Raw genomic sequence first — 11,128 nt, 5'->3', positions numbered from 1 at the left:
TTTTTTTTTTTTTTTTTTTTTTTTTTGCGATACATGGGCCTCTCCCATTGCGGAGCACAGGCGGCTCCGGACGTGCAGGCTCAGCAGCCATGGCTCACGGGCCCAGCCGCTCCGCGGCATGTGAGATATTCCCGGACCGGGGCACGAACCCGTGTCCCCTGCACCGGCAGGTGGACTCTCAACCACTGTGCCACCAGGGAAGCCTGAAAATGTCCTTATCTTTTATGAAAGAAAGAGATAAAACAGATTTTGCTGTTTTATAACATTACTAGGATCAATTTATCATCAACATGCATTTTTATTAAATTACTAATATACCATCTGCTTAAATAATCTCAGTGCCTTCGCAATATGTTTACTTTTTAATTTTTCACAATAGTTCATGCGTCAAAACAAACAAACAAAAAAACCAAAAAGTCAGTCCAGTTTGGTTGGGTGGATGCGTGGACAGAGATGAAACTCAACTCTGAACTGTTTTCCTGTCACAGTTGATGCCAGTGCTGGACATCCCAGCTAGCGTCAGACCAGTTGCTAAAGTGGGGCTTATTCTTTTTCGATCTCAATTTTTTTTTTGAATTTTATTTTATTTATTTTTTTATACTGCAGGTTCTTATTAGTCATCCATTTTATACACATCAGTGTATACACGTCAATCCCAGTCTCCCAATTCATCACACCACCACCACCACCCCTGCCACTTTCCCCACGTGGTGTCCATACGTTTGTTCTCTACATCTGTGTCTCAATATCTGCCCTGCAAACCGGTTCATCTGTACCATTTTTCTAGGTTCCACATATATGCGTTAATATGCGATATTTGTTTTTCTCTTTCTGACTTACTTCACTCTGTATGACAGTCTCTAGATCCATCCACATCTCTACAAATGACCCAGTTTCGTTCCTTTTTATGGCTGAGTTAAAATTTTTTTATTTGTAAAGAGACTTGCAAGACTGCTTAAAGCTTGAAGAAAAAAGAATTGCTAGACTGTTTCTTCTAATTCGGGTGAACTATGGTCATCTTATGATTTAGTCATTCAGTTCATCTGTAGATAGAAATAAATATTAACAATCAAGGGCATTTAATCTATATGTACACTGCCTAAAGTGTTGTATAAAATGCTTCCTACTCTGTTTTTGCTGTTTATGAAAGATTGCCATGTACATTAATGAAAAGTCAGATTTCTTACTAAATCTTTGAAACTAATTTCTTTTCAGAAACAACCTGAAGTCCAAATATGTTTTTGATATTAGTCTTTGATGAAATATCTTTACTAGTATTGATGAAGACTTAATTTAACTTTTATCTTTCTTCATAAACATGTTTTCTTATTAAGTTACAATTACCGACCATGTAGGATTTTTTTCCATTTAATACCATATTCCAGTTTTATGTGATCATAGAATCTTAGAATTGAAAGTGATCTTATAGACTGTTTTTAAAACTCAGTCGTCTGTGCATTCCGTGTTAAGAATTCCTTGCAATTAATCTGAAAATAATTTATTCTAGATTACCTGATTTTCCTGTGCAGGGACAGGAAAAACTTGTACTTTTAGAACTTAAATAAACAATTCCTACTGCTTATTTCTGACAAAATGAGTTCTATCAAAGGAAGCCTTCTGGGCTTCCCCGGTGGCGCAGTGGTTGAGAGTCCGCCTGCCGATGCAGGGGACACGGGTTCGTGCCCCGGTCTGGGAAGATCCCACATGCCGCGGAGCGGCTGGGCCGGTGAGCCATGGCCACTGAGCCTGTGCGTCTGGAGCCTGTGCTCCGCAACGGGAGAGGCCACAAAAGGGAGAGAGCCCGCATACCGAAAAAAAAAAAGGAAGCCTTCTTTCCTTTTAAATTTTAATGGGCAAAAATGCATCAAACTTTTTTCATGGATTTGGATTCAGTTTGTCGGCGTTTTTGCTGTAAGATTATAATTCTAAATATTGATCATTATAGACTTTAATATGTATGTAGCTAATTTATTTACTAGTACAAAGTGATATGTGAAGTGTTCAATTTAGCCCCAAAATACGAAGACAAATGCTTTAATTATATCAATAGATATTGTACTGATTAGTCTTTTAAAACTTGCTTAAGTATAAATTTATCCAGGTATGTTGGCACTGCTATCAAGAAGAGTGTAAGATGGATTGCCTGTTTATGTTGACGCAGAACTGGCCACTCCATTCCTGCCTCTGGTGACACTTTTCTAACATGAATTCAGTCTGGTTTCTCACAGAGAGCAAGAGCTTCAGGTTTTCTCCATGCTGCCTAAAGAGAATTATGAGTGCAAGGCTAGTACCTAGACTATGAGTCCCAGATATACTGATTCTCTTACTCTTCTTGGATACCCAGGGTGGGTTTTTGCCAAGTACCGTGGGTCAGTTGATAAGCTATATATATATACTGTTGTTGATACGTTATATATACTACAGAAGATTCCTAGTCTGTGGACAGATGTTTAAGGTAACCATCCATGAGCCTGCGTCTGAAAAATTGCATTTATCTTGACACGATTAGGCCTAATTCCTGTGGTGAATCAGCCCTGACAGATTAATTTCTCAGTATGCCAAGATTTGGCTTAAATCTTTGTCTTTTAAGTAGTCTTTGGAAAACATGGTTTTCATGTTTATTGTACTTCTCACTTTGGATCATCAAGACATTGAAAGTTATTCGCAAAATTGTGGAGAAGATTTTGTTTTTAATTTTCTGGGACTCGGAATAATATTAGTCGATAGTTACCCCTTCAAACATTATTGCACTTATTTTGTGGTTACCAAACAAATACATGTTAAGTTAGAAAAGATTTACACAAATCAAAATAAAATCTTTAATCTTTTCAGTTGTTCACTGTCTGCTCCACTTTCACCCTTTCGTGCAGAATACACAAGGATGAGGTTTAGTCTAAGGCGTTCTTGCCCTGACACTGAGAAAAAATATTGAGCCCACCTCCCATAGTCCTCTTGTAACAAAACCTCTTACAACAAACCAGATGCCAAGTCCATATATCAGTTAGATACCTCATATGGCTGATCATGCTCTAACGTTAGACAGGCCTCTGAAAGTAAAGAGTTCAGGTTAGAATTGTAAAATTGCTTCATTCAAATGCTCTCAGCTTTTAGGAGGTGCTGTCAGGGGAGCCAAAGAAATTGTGAATCGCAACTCACGTGTGAAAGAATGGTTAAGATCACTGTCACTGAGCAACCCAGAAATAGCTGTTTAACATCCATCCTTACCTTTTCATTGTATTCACAGAATTGGGAGTAGTTTTATGTTTTAGTCATTTAGCTAGGGAACATATGCTTTAATGTAACTAAGTAATCAAAATGCTTTTGTTAGCTTTCTGAAACTTTAATTCATCTTTAAATTTACTCGTCATAAACTCAGATTGCTTCATTGTCTTTGTGAAGTATTTGAAATGGCATTTTCATGGAATCACTTTGGATTCATGTGTGTAAACCTTGACGCCTATATACCAGAATTCTCTATCTGACTGTCCTGCCCATCCATAAGTTGCAGTGCAGTGTTGTTTGTTAGAGGCTTGGTTTACTGATTTGGAATATACACACAAAGCAAAGAATGCCGCTTCTCCAAAGCTGGGGGTTGAATATACTCCTTGCCGTAGTTCTCTTCCCTGTTAAAGTTGTTCTTTCATATTCAGTTTGTTTAATTTGATGTTTAAAGCCACAGTTACAGATGCTGCATGGTAGCCTGTTTTTTAAAGCAATTTAATATGTTTATTAACTTCTTTGGCTTGACTCTTTTGGGGGAAAATGAAGGGTGGGAAAAATGGGCAAGAAAATGATAATTCTTAAAATATGAGTTTTTGGGGAAACTGCTGAGCTGAAGTTTTATACAAATCTGACTTGAGTGTTTTTCTCTTCATTTGCTGTGCTTGTGTAAACAGTGTGACACCATCGCCACAACAGGTTCGGGTTTGTCCTCCCCGTATGCTACCTGAAGATGGAGCTAATCCTTCCTCCGCTCGTGGCATTTTGTCGCTTATCCAGTCTTCCACTCGTAGGGCTTGCCAGCAGATCCTGGATGTGCTGGATGAAAGCCGCAGGTGATCGGCCCTGTGATTCGCGCCAACTTTACCGCCTGTCTTTCGGCTCCTCATGAGTGGAGTGTGGTGTCTTCCTTTTATGTTCGCGCCTTTGTCTCTTTCTCAGATGCAGCGGTTTAAAACAGCTTGCTTTGCTTTCTTTTAATTTGAAATTATTGTCCAAAATTCACATTTCACAAGGTTCTGTTAGCTTCTCTTCAGTCAGGGAGGGAATTCAGTTAATAACTAATTATACACGGGAAGTATAATGGTTTTTTCCCCAAGACTTTGTTGACCTGTTTTTAAGTACCTGATTCCATTTTTGGATATGCTGAGGGGTACTTTTGGATTGAGTGTGTGATGTTGGACTGAACTGTGCTCCTTTTCTTCAGTAAGTCTTTTGATTCACTCATGTATGTTACTAATGTGGTTGGATTAGGAAGCAAATCTGAGAAGATGATATCAGTGTAGCTGCCAGGACGTTTTTTTTCTTTCTTCTTAACTAGGGATTTCCACACCTGTACTGAAAATCCCAGGTGCTGCTGTCTTTTTAATGCTGATTTTTTTCAGTATGGATAGCGTATCTAACTCTCCAACATCTCCAAGTAAAATCATTAGTAGTGTATACTTAGACTTGTTCATTCAAATAAATTTTTTGCCATTATTTCAAATACTTTTTTCTCCTTGCTTCATTACTAGATGGTGTTTTAAAAAGATGGAATTTGGGAGTTTTTTTGGCATAGTATGAGGAAGGTACAGTCAGTTTCACTTCAACTCTAAACATTTTATGTAGTAACTCTGTAAGTCAGTGTTTGAATTTTCATGATCATTTTTTTAGACTGTTAATTTTGCATTTTGAAGAATTCCCAATAAATTTAGCTGGCCCTTCAGTAAACCTTTTTTCTTGCTTTAGGAACTGATACGTCTTATGACTTGCTCTGAACAAACTTTTTCTTATTAAGTGCTTTTGACCCTCACGTAAGCCCCAGGTGTTTCACCTCCTGCTGCTCGACTAGTGTTTCTGACCCTTCCCAGGGCTCCCATACGTGTGGGTCCAAGGACTTAAAGCTGTACCAGAAAGAGCATAAAAGAGAAAACTCATGGCAGGGGGAAAATTATATATACATCTATGGACATATGTATTCATGTATAGGTGTGTATGCATGTGTGGGTGTGTGTGTATATATGTGTGTGTGTGTATATATATATATATATATATATATATATATATATATCCCTCCCCAAAGGTTTAGAGTCCCTCTTACCTCTTTGAAGCTTCAAGGACTATCTTAGAATATTTGGAGCCTGTAAGAAGCATCATGGTTCAGAAGAAAAAACATGGATCAAGGGAGGGGGTCAGATTTAATCTTGATCCACCCCACTGAACAGCTATAGCTACATGATGGCCTTGGGTGAATTGCTTAGCTTCTCTGGGCCTCATTTTCTTCATCTATTTTTAAAAAAGAAGGGTAATACTAATATTAACCTAGTTTTCTGGATTCTTATGAGGAATCTTCCCCCCTCCTCTGCTTTTATTTAAGATATAGGGATAATGGGCTCAAATTCTTTGTTTAGTGTCATGGGAGATCCTTAAAAAGATATTGAATATAAAGTACCTGGCACCTGACTAATATTTCCAAAGCCCTGTTTTCTCCTCCTTCCTTAACATAGATTTATTCTTCACCAGGTATCCTCTTTAACTTTTTAATTAAAATAGGTCCTTAGAAGAGACTGGATTATTAGGTCAAATTACATCATATCAAATGCTATTATAGTGAAAATATCTGAATGAGAAAGATGTTTATAAATCCTATATAGATTAAATAATAGCTAGATGACAGAGCCCCAGTATGTTAAAATTATTTGTCCCATCCCCCTACATATAGACAGTTCAGTGCAGTATATGGAAAAATAGTTGGATTTTTTTACTCTTTAATGGAAAAATTTTGCCTCAAGCTCACAAGTACAAAAATCTTACTAATTATAAAATTTACTTTGTATTCTTTTATTTATAAAAAACTATTTTGAGCTTTAAGTGATCTTTTTTAATTGTAATAAATTGATAACGAAAATTCCCTTTTCTGGGAAGGAAGTATCTTTTCTTATTCACTTAAATGAGATTTTTAAAATTCATAAAGTAGTTGTATTAATAATTCTTTGCTCCTGGATACACACCTTGGAGCCTGGAGGATTAGATTCTCATTAGTGTTATTGGATGCTTTCAATTCTGAAAGTTTTTTTTTTCCCCATTGCACTGAAATCTCTTATGATCAAATGTTCAGCAGGGTTTAATCAGAGTTGTAAGTGCCGAATCAATTTTTATTTCTACTACGAGAACTATCTAGCATGACTTACCAGATATAAGAAATAGGAATGTGAAATTTGGATAATGTTCTATTTGCATGACTATAAAATAATACTGCTTATAAAGTTTTAAGTGCTTTTATGTTCCTTGCTCTGTACATCATTTTTTTTCCTTTCTGCTTTTTATTCCTGGCTGTTAACGCTAATGCAATATCTTATCTTTGGTCTTAAGCCATCACATTAGGTATAGTTAAATTAAGTTTGGCAGAATGAAAGAAAAAACCTGTCTGCCTGTTTTATTATCATAAAATAATGCATTTTCACAGTTGTTTGGCATGAGAACTATTTTTAGTTTATACTTTGAGGGACACTGTTGAAAGGTTTATGTATTTTTGTTTTCTCATCTTGAGAACTTACATGATCTAAAACCAAGTTCATCTGAAAACAAAGTTAAATCCTAGGTGTACATTAGAAAAGCTTATTTACATAGGTCAGTGCTGTGCATTTGGAAAACTGAGGTGTCAAAAATTTACCAAAACACCTGGGACAAGCACCGGATTTAAAATGCTGTTTAGTCCTTGCTAGTTATGAAATGCTCATGTCTTCTGACACCTGCTAGAGCTCCATATCTCACTCACCAATGCAAAATATTAACGTTTTTAAAAAGAAACTTAGTCCCTATGAAAGAACATGATTTAAGTATTGACAGATTAGTCATGTTCAGCATGCTTAAGTTTTACTTTTAGAAGGAGCTTGAGGGACTTCCCTGGCGGTCTAGGGGGGGGTGGGAGTTGATTATTTCTTTAACAGATTATACTAGCTTTGAATGAAAAGAATAAGAAACCAGTATGTAAATAATTTATATTTTTTGCAGGTATCCATATAAATATATTACTTGGAAGACCTAGAAATGCAAAGTTGCAGTTGAAACAGTGTTTGTTATTTATCATTTTTAAATTTAAATTTTTAATTTTTAAAATATTCATATAATTCCTGATACATCCAAACTATTTACTTACTGTAGAAGTTTCCTTTTTTTTTTAGCAAAGAAATATATTCTACTAAGTCAGACCATTTATTTATTCAAAAATGTCAGTATACAAGTTAATGCGGGAACCTGTAGAGCCTTGAATCTCATTCCCTTTTGCCACTTTAATTACAAAACATATTTTCAAACTTAAAAAGATTTTTTAATGTATTAAGTCATAGTTAGAGTAGAAAGTGGTACTTGAAGTTTCTAACTTTGCCAAATACCTCTCTAATTTACTTTTATATTATATGTGTCAATTGCCAGTGTGAGAAGACAAAATGAAATACGTTGTGAAAGGTAACTTATTTTCTGGCTCTGCATTGTAAAAGGGAAATCTCTGTGGTGGAATATGTTGAATATGGCAGCTCCTTTTGAGCAATGTATGATTTTTTTTTTAAAAAAAGCTTTAGGTAACACAAAGCAGTGGCTTCATTTTTAACCTTTCTTATGTTAATGTAGTGTAGGATTGTAGTTAGGTAAGTTTTCCTAATGTCACAGAATAAATTAATTAATAGGATGGGATGAGTTGAAAACCTGTCTCAAGCATATGTAATTTTTCACTGTTCTTTAGCTAACAAAATAGAAGTCTTAACATCTGACCCAAAAGTCTCTTATCCTGTAGGCTCTGGAAATTTTCTTTAAGCACCAGTAGTGCCTTTAGGAAACATACAGGCTAAACATTAAAATTTTCTTGTATAAACTGACCTGACATAAAATAGTGATTTGTATTGTAACCAAAATTCTACAGCTGTGCCAACTTGCAGGAAAAAAATAGTGCATTTGGTACTAAGTGTTTACTGTAAGAATTGTCTTGATACTTAAATTCAGACAAAACCTGATCCGTCTGTAGAGTAGGAGACATTCAAAATAGAATGTAATAATTCTTCAAATCCTTATATGGATTCTATACCCCAGTCTCCTTTCTCTGGTTATAAATATTGCTGATTACTTTTTGGGGAATTGACCAGTGACCACATAGAGCTTTTGTTTTCTGATTTAAAAAATAAAATAAAATTTATTGGAAAGGTTACTGCTTACCTAGGTAGAGAACTAATTGTCATCTAGAATCAAAGTATGTACTCGGTGAAAATCCAGTGCACCTTAGTCTTCATTTCCAGCAGTCCTGTATGTCGCTTCTGGTTGTCTCAAGGTCAGACTCACATATTTGATTGCACTTCCTGTAATGTGCTGCAGTATGCCCCTCAAAGCATGTCCCTGATCTCCTTAGCTCCAGAGCTGAGGCTTGCAGTTTTGCTCTTGAGAGCTGAGGGTTTGAATGAGACACAGCTATATTAAGGTATCAGGCACTAAGCAAAATTAATGAGGTGGGAGGCAAGGAATTGTGAGAAATGGGAGTTTCTTGGAATTTTTGAGATAGAGCTTTGATATCAGATGAGCAACCATGATGATGCAGGTGCTACTAACCAGTTCTTGGCATGCTTCTAAAGTTGCTGGTGATTTTTTTTCCAACTAGAAGAGAGAAATTATACATTTTGAACAGAGTTGTCCTCTGTCTTGAATTTCATAAATCAAAATATAAGCACCAATAAAATTATATGCTGGTGCTATTTTGTTATGAAAAACGTAGGTTCCCTTTGTTTTTTACCACATTGTAAGATACTAAACTTATGAAAATCATAAAATGGAGGACAGTGAGACAAAGATACTTGAAGTGTTTGAAATATATTGTATTGAAACATACAAACGTATTTGACATTTATTTGTCTTATTTTTGTCTTATTTTTGCTTTTATCTTGTTACTCTCTGGTTCCTGATTCTGTCTTGTGCCTTCTCCCGCAAAAACCCGCCTTAGACCTGTGTTGCGTGGTGGGTCTGCTGCCGCCACCTCTAACCCTCATCATGACAACGCCAGGTAAACTTTGAGACTTTGTAATTACCAGGGTAGAGAGTTGACTGAACGTGTAGTTTGCAGGACGTAATGCATGTAGCAGCCACGCTTTTTATATTATAGCTTGAATCTCTACAGCTTTTCTCTGAGTACATCCTGTTTTTCTCTGAGAACAGTGAGTCTAATCATTCATGACATTTGGCCAAAAGAGTATAAAGAAAAATAGTTATGATACATTATCATGGGAACATCAGAGACAGGGTATTTAAACATGGTTTTAATAGCTTATTGGCGATCATACTAAAACACAGAAAAAAATAGTCTTAAACCTTGTTTTATGTGCATCATTTTAATTGTTGCCTGAGGTTCTGTGCAGCACGTCCTGTTTAGTTGTTAATTGTCTGTAACGTCACTCTCAGTGTGTAGATAAATGTGTCTGTAAAGCGTCATCTAAATTGGGGGAAATCAGCATTGGTAACCTGAGAAGTTAAATGTTTAGAAAGAGAATTTAGTTTTAAGAATTTTTGTCATCCGTTGATTAAGCTTTTCTCTCTTATTTTTGTCCCTTTCACACTTTCAGATATGCTTAGCCTGAGTAGTTATTTCTTCCTGTCACGCAGAAGGACAGATAGAATGGCACATACGAATACTTTAAGGTTCTCAGGTGCCAAAATCTCATTTCCCAACTTCTTGGGTAAAAAAAAAAAATTGGTTAGTATTTACAGATATCATTTCTGTAATATTTTCAGAGCCAATTTTATTTATTTTAAGCAGAAATGGATTATCTGTAGCAGTAGATTTAAAACTGTCAGCAGGGGCTTCCCTGGTGACGCAGTGGTTGAGTGTCCGCCTGCAGATGCAGGGGACGCGGGTTCATGCCCCGGTCCGGGAAGATCCCACATGCTGCGGAGCGGCTGGGCCCGTGAGCCATGGCCGCTGAGCCTGCGCGTCCGGAGCCTGTGCTCCGCGACGGGAGAGGCCACAACAGTGAGAGGCCCACGTACCGCAAAAGAAAAAAACAAACAAAACTGGCAGCATTATTTCTATCATGAGAGGAAGCAAGCTGGCACGTTCATTTTTAGGCAAGAAAAGAGGGAAATACTGGTTTCTCATTAATACTGAATTCAGGTTAGAAAATTGAAAAGTGTGTCCTTAGGGGTCCCTTTCCACTCTGCTTCTTTTTACAATATTAACTCAGTCCGTTTTAAGTTTTTCCTTGTGTATTTCTCGTAAGTTTGTGATCCTTTTATTTTTCTGTGAAAGTATTTTCAGGCAGTGATCTGACTTAGATTTCTTACAGAGTTTTTAGCTCTGATCAATACAGGTTTTAGTTTTAAGTCAAATTACACAAGTAAAGTCTTTTGTCATATCCTTAGATTTCTTAGCAAATGAAGATTTCCTTTACAGATATTTAAAACCTTAGTTCAGGATCTAAATTGTGGGGAGTCCCTTTCAGTTATACTTCATTCTCTCTCTTCAGTCTGGATCCCTTTACCTTTGAAGCAATTGCTTCTAATGTTGTTGTTTTTTTCCCAATTATTTATCTCATGTATGACCTCACAGAAATAGAAGAGTTTTATTTTGAGGATAGTGTAGAGAAGAGGAATCTTCAACCCTTATGTTTTCCACTAATTGTTTAAGAATTCTGCTTAATGTTCAAAGGAATAATTAACTCAGATGTTTGTAAAGCCATAGTTCTTAGCACCTACTAACTTAGTAGCTAACTTCTCCATCTGATGCCGTTACTTGTGGTATTCCAGTATATTTGCTGTGTTCCCATGAAGGAAGGGGCAGATTAGGAGAAAGCAAGTTAATTTAGCCCTAAAAAGAACATTTAGAGATTGTTCTAGATTATCTAAAGTCAGTACGTACCATCTATCATTGAAACTGCAACCTATGTAATTAAAATCA

The 11,128-nt window shown here is 36.3% G+C and overlaps 1 protein-coding gene across 14 annotated transcripts in view; it reads left to right on the top strand.

Annotated features, from left to right (window-relative positions):
- MFF (mitochondrial fission factor) overlaps window positions 1-11,128 on the top strand; it is a 43,720-nt gene that overhangs the window by 19,307 nt on the left and 13,285 nt on the right. For 8 of the 14 annotated variants that reach the window (XM_024740502.1, XM_024740501.1, XM_024740500.1 and 5 more), the window contains 3 exons: window positions 3,897-4,055; window positions 7,633-7,665; window positions 9,182-9,241. The exons of 2 other annotated variants lie outside the window; for them this stretch is intronic. In XM_024740502.1, coding sequence (XP_024596270.1) covers window positions 3,897-4,055; window positions 7,633-7,665; window positions 9,182-9,241 — 252 coding nt within the window. The remainder of the gene's footprint in view (window positions 1-3,896; window positions 4,056-7,632; window positions 7,666-9,181; window positions 9,242-11,128) is intronic. 4 more of the 14 variants (XM_024740508.1, XM_024740504.1, XM_024740512.1 and 1 more) reach the window with 2 other exon arrangements.

This window comes from Neophocaena asiaeorientalis, unplaced genomic scaffold (genome assembly GCF_003031525.2).
Source record: "Neophocaena asiaeorientalis asiaeorientalis breed wild unplaced genomic scaffold, Neophocaena_asiaeorientalis_V1.1 scaffold388, whole genome shotgun sequence".
Classification (NCBI taxonomy): Eukaryota; Metazoa; Chordata; class Mammalia; order Artiodactyla; family Phocoenidae; genus Neophocaena; species Neophocaena asiaeorientalis.
Note: the sequence above shows the minus strand (reverse complement) of the source record. Positions and strands in the feature narration are given on the sequence as shown.